This window comes from Plectropomus leopardus, chromosome 3, assembly GCF_008729295.1.
Source record: "Plectropomus leopardus isolate mb chromosome 3, YSFRI_Pleo_2.0, whole genome shotgun sequence".
Classification (NCBI taxonomy): domain Eukaryota; kingdom Metazoa; phylum Chordata; class Actinopteri; order Perciformes; family Serranidae; genus Plectropomus; species Plectropomus leopardus.
In genome coordinates, this window is record NC_056465.1 from 13,290,183 (window position 1) to 13,302,751 (window position 12,569).

General features: G+C 38.4%; 1 protein-coding gene across 4 annotated transcripts in view; it reads left to right on the forward strand.

The window, feature by feature from the left end:
• The window catches only part of lepr (leptin receptor), a 47,162-nt gene that overhangs the window by 23,261 nt on the left and 11,332 nt on the right, over window positions 1-12,569 (forward strand). For all 4 annotated transcript variants that reach the window (XM_042514739.1, XM_042514721.1, XM_042514727.1 and 1 more), the window contains 6 exons: window positions 408-460; window positions 1,883-2,110; window positions 5,605-5,734; window positions 6,237-6,427; window positions 8,782-8,930; window positions 10,178-10,319. In XM_042514739.1, coding sequence (XP_042370673.1) covers window positions 408-460; window positions 1,883-2,110; window positions 5,605-5,734; window positions 6,237-6,427; window positions 8,782-8,930; window positions 10,178-10,319 — 893 coding nt within the window. The remainder of the gene's footprint in view (window positions 1-407; window positions 461-1,882; window positions 2,111-5,604; window positions 5,735-6,236; window positions 6,428-8,781; window positions 8,931-10,177; window positions 10,320-12,569) is intronic.

Genomic DNA, 12,569 nt, shown 5'->3' on the forward strand with positions numbered 1-12,569 from the left:
TTGGAGATCGTAATTCATTCTTATTTTTCATTAAGTATTGGTTGTTGTAAGTCCTTTAAGTCATGCATAATGTGCAGATCTTCTGCCCATTTCCAGCTAATTCTAGATGCGTCACAGAGGATCCACAAAAAAACCGAAGATTGATTTTATCTTTCCAAACCAGTCGGATTTTTATGAAAGATATTGTTAAAAATGCATTAAATGCTGAATGCGTTGGGCTCTCATTTATTCCTGCATTGTGTTAAAGTTGCAACCATAAATCAGCTGCTACTTGTCTTGATACCTGACTCACTCAATTTATATCATCAATTGTGCCTCTCATCTCTCTCACCATCTCTATTGTTGAGATTAGTGCTCTCTGCACAGCTGCAGTCTTGATGTTTTTTCTTTTCTCTGTCTCTCGACAGGGTTCGGTCTGTACTGTTGACAGTCCTGATGCTTATTTTCCTTGTACCCCATGGTGAGTTAAGCCTCCAGCAGTTGTAACCTCTCAGTTTGTACAATGTCTTTGTTTACCCTTTCATGTCTTAAAAACAATTCATTTTCACATTTGGAATAATCCTTCCTCCCGTACTTCCCGGTCCATTTGTTCGGCCGACACACACCTTCAAGCTTGGCTGTCATTTTTATTTCAAATAGACACCTGTAAATCTTCAAGATGTCATTTTGAAAAGGTAACACACTGACAAAAATCTGTTCCCACAAAGACAGACTGTCAGGCAGTCAGACATAAAACCACTTGGCAAGTGTCTTCAGGACCACATTTCATCATGATGACACACCAAACACAGACTCATAAGGTGAAAACAATACCGGCTGTCCTGATGTTGTTGTGGCTGGTAATGAGTCATGCACTGTGTGTTGGACTCTTTAACATCAATGTGACGTGTTTATTTCATTTTTTATGTTGTTATAGTTGACTGATATTAATAATGTGTATGAGTGTATATATTGACATTCTGAGCGGGACATGGTAGTCATTAAAAACTGGAATCCCTTCTGCTTGGTTTCCAATTATCAGTAGTAGTTTAAGATTGATTTCAGCTTGGAAGTGACATCTCTATTTAGGAAATACTCAGGTGACACTGGTCACGATGTGTAAGTCTAATCTCCAGATACAAAGAACGCATCAGCCTTATACCAGTGTTGACATCTGAGATTACAGCTGACAGATTTCCTGTGTGGCGCTCATGTGGTGTCAAAATGAAAACCATTGTACTTTTCTTTGACAATACTGTAGTAATGCTCTCCTCTAACAGTTGTCAAACCTACATGACGAGTTTCTCCTGAACTGAATCAATATCACCTCAGGTGTACACTAACAAGGTCTTTGTGCTCCTCTCATGTTCTCTTTCTCTCTGTCATGCTCTGGCACATAAAATGAGCATATGCCTTGTTTTAAACTACAAAATGACATGCAAGGTATCTCAGAAAGAGGTGTTAATATTGCAAAGTTTTGGGGAACAGAAATGAAAACCACCCAATATTGCCTTCACCAAAATTTAACCTTCTTTTCTTTTCCATCAATTCTACCATTTGTGCCTTTTAATCCACCTGCTCTTCCAACTAAGCCACTGGGTGCCCAAAAAAACAATATTTCATTAAACTTGCAAGACACACAGAGGAAAAGAAAACAATTTAAGTCTAATATTGTCATACATTTCAAGAAATATGTTGTAATGTTACTTAATTTTGATTAAATGCAACTTTATACTCACAATATTATGACTTTTCTACTTAAATTAAAACTTAATTCTTGTAATGTTATGGCTTTATTCTCAAAAGTTTCTTATCTTAAATGTGGCAACAATACTTGTTGGATAAAGGGAAAACCTGTCCATGTGTCAGACCTGGGTTAACCGTCCTGCCTCTCTCTGAGCAGGTGCACAGTGTTTAGAGCCTGAGGATGGAGCCCCTCGTCATTCAGGTGCCCTGGACCTCCCGTGGCAGGATGAGCTGTGCTGTGACTCACCCTCAGCCCACCTCCCTCTGGAGCAAGATGACACTCTCACACCGGGGACAAACCGCTCTGAATCAAACCTCCCACACAATCCCCTGTGCAGCTTTAAGGGCTCGACTAGCGAATCACATCCACGTGGGCCCTCTGGCGGTAAGAATTTATTCAAGACTAGCATCCAAAATGTTTCTTAACAAAGAAATTATTAATTTAAAGCTAGTCGAGTTGCTCCTGTCCAGGTTGATAGGGTACTGTTGAGAGAGTCAATGCATGGGAAGTTATGTATTTCATTGAAATCACCCATTAATATCAAACTTTGCTTGCCAGCTTTTGCAACGGCTAATTCAAATAAACAGTCCTCCTCACAACCATTCGATAACATGCAGAAAGTACAGTTAAAGTTCTGTCTTATATGTTTTCTCCAGCTGCAGTAATGTGAAAATGAAATTTCACACATTTGCATTGATTTGCACCTCAGGAGCTGGACTATCTAGCGATTATCTCGACTCACATGCAGTGTTTTGATCCAGGGCTTTGTACTCTTGTATCTGTGTTACATGTCTCCAAAAAGACAATTAAACACAAACATTTATTTTTCACATCGCGCTATGAAGTTGGAGGTTAGCCCCTTGCCTTTTCCTCATTAAGTCCAAGATTTTTTTCTTTTTGTTGAGAGAATCTGTAACTGACAACATGCATTTGTCATTTATAGACTTGGGCTCATATACAGTGCAGGATACAGGAACCATATTGTTACTGCACTTTTACTTGTTTTCAGACTATTTCTAGGAACCTTTAAAACTACTGTAGAGGAGACACGATAGTTAAAAGTAACCAAACTGTCACATAAAATTAGGCTTCTGCAGTTTGATCGGCAGTCAATAAAGTCAGTTTCTGAGAATTCTGCAACACATAGTTTATATGTAAGGACAAGGTTTTGTTTTTATTTATTTTCTTTAGGCCTAATACTACATGGTTAAGGTTACAGAAAGATAGGGATCATGGACAATAAACTATGGTTAAGGTACGGTTAGGGTTAGGCAGCAAAACTTTTTGATATGGTTGATAGAGACTGTGGTTATGTTAATTAAAAATGTTATTTGCAGGCATGTGATTTGATGTAAATTCTCCTGCGTCAAAGTCAGTCTTTCCACAGGCTCATCCACCATCTTTTAGTTTCTCCCTGGCTACATTTAGGGCATGCTACTTCATGCATTGGCACTGAATGTAAGCATTGGTCAAAAATTGTCAATATAGATCAATATAATAACTAAGATACTGTGCTGGCTTTACACACTGTAACTGAAACTGGTATTTTCTACAATTTAAAAGTGCCCTGTGGAAGTTTTGACCACTATTGATACCACAAAAATGTGTTTTGATAAGTGGAGCCATGTGATGCTTTTGCTCTCACAGTTTCTGCCATTCCATGCTTGACATTAGACAAGATGTACAGGTCATATACTACTTTGAGGCATGAGCATAACAGTCTGATTACAAGAAAACACTCATGAGATAGACTTGTGATCCCAAGTAGCAATAGGGTAGCTATATGATGTGGCTCCTCCTCATCAGAGCAAACAGCAAGACAGAGCCTTGTGATTCTCTCTGCAGTGTCGTCACTGATAAGGATGCCTCTTAAGATCAGCCTGACAGGCTCATTACACTTTAATGGCCTTTCTGTTGGCATCCCTCTCAGCCTCTCATCAGAGTGGGTGACCATGTGAGCCCTATGCTGCCAATTCACAAGATAGTAGTTAGTTTGGCTCACAAAGATTGTCTTTTCTCAGCACAACAGAATCAAATTAGCTGTTTCTCTTTCCATGAAATCTTTGAGCACCACTGCTTTCTAACTAGACGGGAAAGTACAAAGAGTGGTTTGTCTAAGAGCAAAGGGCCACTACAAGGGAGTCATAATTATAAAATTCTCTCGATGTTGTCGGTGAGGAGGTGATGGAGGTGAAGCAATATCAAGACATGAGGGAGGTGAGGAGGATGTGTTTGTTTTGATCGATCTGTGAGGCGCTGTGACGCATCTGAATCAATGGTAATTAGCTGAGACCTTCCAGCTTTGTGTGAGGTTTAAGGCCTACACAGTGTCTCTTGACAGATTCATGATGTGTTTTGACAGCCAAAAGTTTGAATTTAGTTCCACCGTCCCTTGCTATTTTGCTCATTTGCGTGTTTGCTTGTTAGTCATACTTATTTTATTTGCGTCTTGTTGCTTTCAACTTAAAAAATGTCTTCAAAACAGGTGTGGGTTAAAGATTGCAGAAGACTGAACAAAGAAACACTTTCGTATTGAGTACATTATGAGTATAAGGAGGCCAGGACCAGTCCTGCTGTAGATGATTGTAGCATGCAAAAATGTCTGACATAAATACTAAATTCTGTCCTGTTTGTATGGCAATATATACCTTCATCTTACAGAGTACCTGTAAATTTTATCCAAATGAAAGACATTTCACATTACATATAAATAGCTACCTGCTGGAGTTTCCCTCTAATCTAGCTTACAAACATGGACATGCATGTCTTGTCCTGTGCCTTAGCTAACTAACTAAGTACTAAGTACTATCAGTGTCCAGGCTAGATAGCCAATTAGCTGCTTGGCTGCAGCACATTAAGCAACATGCAAATGTCATATGGGTTCAGGTAGATGCTGGTGTGATTCTTACTCTTTAATACCCTAGTAACACGCACATGTAGACTACAGCTTTGTGTCTCGTTCCTTAAGGTGTAACATCAGCAGTCTGGCAGAAGACACTTGAGCTAGTTACAAAAAAGGAATGACTAAATGTGATTTCATCTGGACTTCAAAAGGCAATGCTGCTCTGTTAGTGTACATCCTTGCTCCAGAACTGTAATATCTTTGGTCACTTTTCCCTTATTTTTTTTCCATTTGGCACCATTATCAGACCAGTTCTGATGTTTTCAAGTTTTCCATTCATCCCATTCTCGTGAACCTGATATCTTAAGAACACCTTGAGGGAATTTCTTCAAATTTGGCACAAACATCCACTTGGATGCAATGATGAACTCATTAGATTTTAGTGGTCAAAGACAAGGTCGCTGTGACCTGCCAAAACATGTGTTTGGTCAAAACTCAAGATTTCATAAGCTAATTATAACAAAATTTCACATTAATGTTTAACAGAGCGTGATGATGAAGTAACGACATTTTATATGCAAAAGGTCAAAGGTCAACTTAACTGTGTCATCATAATGTTCTGCAAAAACACTTCTGGCCATTATTCAGTAACAGAAGGGGACATACTTCGTTAAATTCTTTCCAGTATAATTTCTCCTTCCTTTTTTGGATGATTCTTGAAAAACATATATTAAAACCCTTTACTTAATCATAAATTATTTAACACCATAACAATGAGCTCTAAGCTAAGACTATTAAAATCCTCCCTTTCCCTCTCATGACTTCGTTTCCAGGCAGGGGCCTTACCACCATATTGCTGCTTGCAGCTATAATATTTCACTCTGTTTAGCTTAATAGCAGAGGCTTAGTTCTCAGAATTTGAAGCTAGGCCATTTTCTCAGAATCCTTTGTTTGAAGGTCACAGTCGTCTGTTGTAAATGACATGTGGAGATGCCTCTGATCATACAACTAACATGAAATTCTGAATTCTTGTCAGGCACCTGTTTGGATATACTTTGCAGAATTGATGACAACTGGGAAAACTTGTCATGTGATCTTCAGTCTCATGGTTCACCATCAACAGCGCTGGATGCTGGTCTTATGGCAGTTAGCTTACAGCATCTGTTGTGAGTATGGAACTTCAGTCTTGTCCTGTTTGTTTGCATGTGTGTGAATGCATGTGTGTGTGTGTGTGTGTGTGTGTGTGTGTGTGTGTGTGTGTGTCTGGTCTGAACCTTTCCCAACTGCTCAGCGGGTGGTTAAGTATGTGTGTTTATTTTGCAAGAGGGGGAAGCTGCATGCTATCGCACTGGTTCCACGCTTTCATTGTAGTGAGGATAAAGAGGACAAGACGCTTGAGCACACACTTGATATAAGATGCCAGACATTGTGCAGCAGTTGTACACTGCTCTGAAATGTTTGCTGTAAATGCAAACAAAATTTTACTAAATTCTTTCACCTTAAGTTCCATTCATTTCTGGAGCTTTCAGTCGTCTTGTACTATCTTCATGAGAAGATAAAGTTGACATGGAATTATGTTAATAGATTTCTCATTTACACTTACGAATGTTGTCATTTTATTTTTGACTTTCAGTAAAACTGCAACGTTTTTTCATATCCACTTCTCAGATCCCAGAAAGACGACACAGAGTTGAACGGTGGTAACACTTCACCTGATAACCCTGTCATCTGTGAGGCAGAGGATTCCTTCATGTGTTCAGTCGCTCTTGACTCTAAGACAAGCTTTGTCACTGCGGTAACCGTCAGCATCTCAGACGCTGTCGCTCCTCCAGTTCTACTCAGGATTCCTGCCCGACCCGGTAAGAGAGGTTTATCTTGTCTCATTCTTTGTTTTATATATAGTTGAAAGAGTCGGATATAGGGGAGTTCAGAGAGACTTGTTTTCTCTATGGACTGGCGTCCTTAACTGGAAAACACTTGCTCCCCTATACTGTAGGGGTTGCATTTCTGGAATTGGTAAAATATGAGGACTGCCTTTGTTATCAGTCAAATTATTTAAACTACAGAGATGACAGATGCAAAACTGTGTGTTAGTTATTCACTAATCTATATAAACTGATGAAGAGATATAGGGTTTCAAAATGGTCAGTCACTTACTCACTGGGAAATTAGTTTTAATTTGTAGTATGGCATATTATATATTATGACCTTATGTATAAGTTGTAACTAATGACATTGAATTCACAACCTGGCAACCTGAAAGTTGTCCTTTTTAGAAAGCAGTACTGAGAAAAGTTACTTTCGTTGGAGAGGAGGGATATGCTATTTTACAGTAAGAAACAAAAAAAGGCCAGTTCCCAGGAAGTTTCTCCATTACTGGCATTAGCGAATAAATTTAGTCATGTATGAAGACGATGCTGTGCTCATCAATGTTTAAAACACAACCGTTTTTCAACGTCCATCTTCAATGGGATGCATCTGGACACATAAGGAGAAGGAGTTTCATTCAGTTGTGATTGGCAAATGTGACTAGAATCGCAGTGAGAAGCCAGGCCACGGTCCTGTGTGTGTGTGTATGTGTGTATTTGTATGCGTGCAACCACACCTTAGCTTTGAGATCTCCACAGTGATAGACGAGGACTTTCCATGCTGTGTTTGTTCAACCAGACCTTTTGGGTTAAATCGACGGAGCAGAACAGAGCCTGCGTAGTGATGGTGTGTTATTTGTTATGTTCCTCACTCTTCAGTTTGCTCCTTTTTACCATGTCCAAGTTACCGTGTCGTTAGTAAAGCCTTTATTCTTCTTACTTTGATTTTTGTGCTTTTAACACAAAGCTTCTGTCCATCCAAATCCAACCTTTGGATGGAGTAAAAGGATATTCAAGGACTGTCAGCAGCGGCCTTGAATGCTGCTGGGAGGATGATGTGTGTGAAGCATTCATGTTTACACAGACACGGATGTAAACTGTAACTGCAACCTAATTGGTTGCTGATGCATAAAACCACAAGGTGTAACTCTAGCTTCTCACCACCATTGTTTTCAATAAACATGTTTTGAGCTACAGTTCCCATCAAGCTTTCAGGTATACAAGCAGGAATTGCAGTGTTGCTGTAAGAGTTTGGCGAATTTACATCATGAAAAGTCATGCTTGAAGAGCAATAAAAACGTATTTGTTTTGAGACCATGAAAACAAACAAACCAGCACTGAAAACTGTGTAATCAGATTAGGTTATGACTGTAAAAATGTAACTTGTACTATGAGCCATCATTTAGAACTGTCCAGTTGGAAGAAACTTGTTATAAACAGTCAGTTATTATATCATGACAGTAATCAATGTTGCTACTCTGCGAGTAACATCTTAAATTATACTTTTAGTAGAAAACGATAAGGCTGGTTTCTCCCCTGATGTGAGAACAGTCCGGAAAATAAATTGTTGAGCTGTTACTCATAATGTTGCGTCATCTCTGTTCTCCCTGCAGGCATCTTTGTGGTTTTATGAAACTCAAGTATCTTTTTATTTGTCATAATTGAGTCTGTCTCACTGGAGTGAATAGAAGTCTGGATCTACGTCTCTGAAATCCATCCGGAAATGAAACGAGTCCAAATGTTATACTCAATGCGCTGCATAATTAATGGGATATCAAAAATGCACAGCTACATGTTTCATTGAAAGTCCACTCATTATAAACTGACAGATATGCACACAAACTTCATATATATGGAAAGGCTAAAAAGCACAAAGTGAATTTGCAGAAAAATCCAATCCTAAACTGTCAATATTTGTATTAACTGAAGAAGTCATCAGTTTATTATTTAATACTGATAAGCCCTAGAAGATTATTGATCCTGAAGATGAGTGCATGAAGATAAGTTAATAACTTACCCAGATACCAATCATAAAATACCACAGATATTAAAACTAAGATATTGTAATTTCATTAGTTATTGTATTGATCCATAGGATTTAGTAACCTTTGTTCAAATGTCAATTGAGACTAAAGCAGTATATTTATTGTGCTTTGATTCTACTCAGCATGTGCTTTTTTACTCCTTAAAAAAAAGTTCTTTTAAATTGGGTTTTACTGGATTATACAATGTTTGTATCAAAGACAAATACACCTCTGAAAGTGTGCAATCAGGGAACATAAACATGCATTTTTACATAGAGACTTGTCTGAACATGTGCTTCTGTTTGTGTTCCTTTTCTGCAGTGAAACCCAGTCCTCCAGTCAACCTGTCACATATTCAAACCATTGAGGCAGAACTGATTTTACAGTGGGACGACCCGTCCGACTATGACACGGGCCCGCTGAGATATGAAGTCCGACACACATCCAACACCACTCATCCAACCTGGCAGGTAACACCAAGCACTGATAGGACTCATAAGTGATATTTTAAGATTTTGCCACTGTACCCACTGGGAGTCATATGTTCTGAAAATGTATTGGTACCATTTTATGAAAAGGCACTTTTCATAAAAGGTTTGTATTTGTGTTATTAGGTCACCTTTGAGCTATAATGCACAGGTAAATAATGAATGATTAAATTCTTATGGCCATCTAGTCTGCAGTTATATGTTGAATTATTGATAATGTTTTATTAATCCACCAAGTCTGCAGTCACAATTTTTTATGAATTGAATTTTGTCCAGGGGAGTGGTCAAACAGTCAAATTACTCACAAGAGTTGTTCTTAACAATGGCTTTTATTTATCTATAAACCATTTGTAGCCACTAGTTATAATTATAAACCCTTAATGAGGGGTGCCTTTTTAAAAAAGTGTTACAATGTTACAAAAACACAGGTGCCTCAGTGATGAGCGTCATATATTTGGTTTAAAAAAGGAAATGTTAGGTGCAGAGTGAAAGAACGTCTCAACTTTGAGTGCAAAATATGCTTCAAAAAGAGAGGTGAAAACATGCTGTCAGTGGTTAAATAAACTACAGAAGGTTACTATAGAGAAACAAGTCATGCCTTGAGTGAGTCACAGATACACTTACTGTATTTGCTCTTCACTGCAGCAGTGCTGCTTTTTCGCATCACAAATTTCCACTGACAAGACAACATGTTTATTTAGTGCGACTTGCTCCCAGTCAGTTGGATTTTAATGGCCTCATACAGTGTACTTAGTGTTCAACAGTGCAGTCACTGTTCAGATGTGGATCACAAGCTCCAGGGGCTCACCCAGGGCTGGAACTTTAGAACTTCTGTTTAAGACTCCTATGAACAAAAAAATAAAATACTGTATGGTGTCACTTAAAATCTGTTAGTTTGGGACATATAGTTTTTGATAAAGTGTCACACGAGAAATGCTCAGAATCAACAGGTGTCAACACATATACACACACACATATATACACACGCTCACACATTCACACACTCACACACTCACACACACACCATCCAGTCATTTCTGTATCCTGCTTGTGTGTTTTGGTAACAGTTCCATTTGATGACACATCAAACAAAAACCGCAAGCATGTTGCGATGATGGATTTGATTCAGTCATCATTCTCACATGCAAACACACCCAACTATCATGAAGTCAGTTTGGCGTGTGTACGTGTATGTGTGTGTGTAAGTTAATTCTCTCTGCTGTCTGCAGGTGGTGTCTGCACCTGGAGAGCCCAGATTGTCTCTGGAGCTGAAGCCCAGACTAAACTACACCATCCAGGTTCGCTGCTCCAGCCTGGAGAACCCTCCAGTGTGGAGTGACTGGAGTGAGCCGCACCACATCTACCTGGACAGTAAGAACTGCTCCCTTTCAACAGTTTATACAGAGACAGATAATGTGAGTAATGCAAAAGACATACAAGATGTTTTTGGTTATTTTTATTTCTCCGCTCCAGGCAGGTGGCATTATATTATCAGTTTGTCCGGATTTTTTCAAATTGGCACAAATGTCCACTTGGACTCAGGGATGAGCTGATTAGATTTTGATGTTTAAAGGTCAAGGTCACTGTGACCTCACAAAGCACGTTTTTGACCATAACTCAATAATAGACATGTTAATTACTAGAAAACTTGGCACAGATGTTCTAGAATGAAAAATGATGACATTTTAGATCCACGTGACATCGATGTTCATCAAAAACTATTTTTTCTGGCCATTATTTTGCGTCATAACTCAGGAACAGAAGGGTCGACATTTGGGCGCATACTGAATAGGTGACACTAATCTTGGGTGCCACCTTGAAGATGTCTGTAAAGCATGAACATGCAGCATCTTTGCAGCAACAAACATTATCGAAGAGTTCTTGCAGAAACTATTGGGGTTCATTGAATTTATTCAGTCAGTCTGTCTACCGCTTTAGTGAAATACCTTAGTAACTCCTGCCTTTAGCACCACTATCAGGTCAAAGTTTTAACGTGACCCAGAATAGAAGTTATTGTCATAACATTTTTAGGGAATTTTAGGTAAATCATTGAGGAGTTGAGCATTGATCAGCTAAAACTTGATAACATATGATTATTAAACAGCCAAAAGCATTTTGCAGTCTGCAGTACAGATTCTTTTAAAAATGTTTACAGTACAATGCTTCCTTGTTCATCTCTTACTAGTTGTTGTCTGTCAGTCTGCCTTAAATATTGCATGTTTATTCCTCTGTTTACTTATGAGGTATACTTTGTTTCCAATTGATTTAACTGACAAAACAGCCAACTGAAATTTCTTCTCTTTTCCGTTAAGTTTCGTTGTAGGATAAGAATGCACCACAAATCTGGAATCAAAGTCAAAATACTCAGTTTGTGTTTTTTCACTGTAACAGCTGGACTGAGTTTAAAGGTAATTCGGGAATTTGACAGCCCTAAAATTAGATTACATAATTTTACCTTTTTCCTATGAATTTGGCCAGCTGACATGTTAAACCTGTCCTGGTGGTTGGAATTCAGCTCTCATTGCTGATTAGATTCCAACAACTGACCTCATTATCTCACAGGTAGATTTATGTCGATGCAAAACTATTAAATGGAGTCCAGCTCATTAGCTATTAATAAAGAGCTCATTCCAATGTGGTCAATGTCTATAGACTCTGCGTCATACTTTGATTTGTAGCGGCACATAGCCTTGAGAACCTCTGAATCAATGGCTTGTGAAAAAGCTAAATGTGAGAGCTGAGCATGTTTTCAAAATGATGAAACTGAAAGCTGAGAAATGAGAGAGAACTGTTTGCACACTCAGACAGATTCTTTTAAACTGAAGACAATAAATAGCTCATGTTGGCTGGTTGTAAGTGCTCTGCAATATCAGACTGCTGATTTAAAAGTTGACAGCAGAGCTTAGGTCTTTAAACAATAAAACACGCCGCTGAGTCCAGTATCTGGCAGTGCTTGTTTGTGTTGCTGTGTACAGCATGTTGCTCTTGTACTCTGCATCACATGAGGAAACTTAATCCTGGAGCAAAAATGTGTCTGTGTGTCATGGGGTCAGCAGTTCATGCGACTCAACAACTCTGATTCATTACACTGAGGCGAGCTTCAAAAACTTCACTTTTGCAAATGAAACTTACAAACTTAGAAAGTCCTCCAAAATCAGCAAAGTTAATATATGACTAGGAAAGTTCTATGTACATCAGCAGTAAAATACAATGAATACAGATGATTCTTTTGTTGAGTTTTTTTTTTACCTGTTTAGTACATGAGTCACATGTCTTTTGTTTTTCTTTTGACTCCACGCAGAGGTTTTGTGTGTCTGCGTCTGACGAGGTGGTTAGATGACGATCCTCCCACCTTCACACTCATTTTAGACCAAGTCCTAAACAAAGAAAAGTTTTCAGAATCCCTGAAAAAATTGTCTTTTGTAAAAAAAAAATCTCCATACTGCAGGTGTGTGGGAATGAGTCAGGCAGTTGTTCAACTTTGAGTTTTTGTTTTATTCTTCAACTGTGGCTCTTTGTTTTATTCTTCTTTATTACATTTAATGTGTGTTTAGTTCTTCGTTCTTAAAGAAAATGAAAATTATAAAACAAATAATCTTAAAAGATTTTTAAAAAACAAAC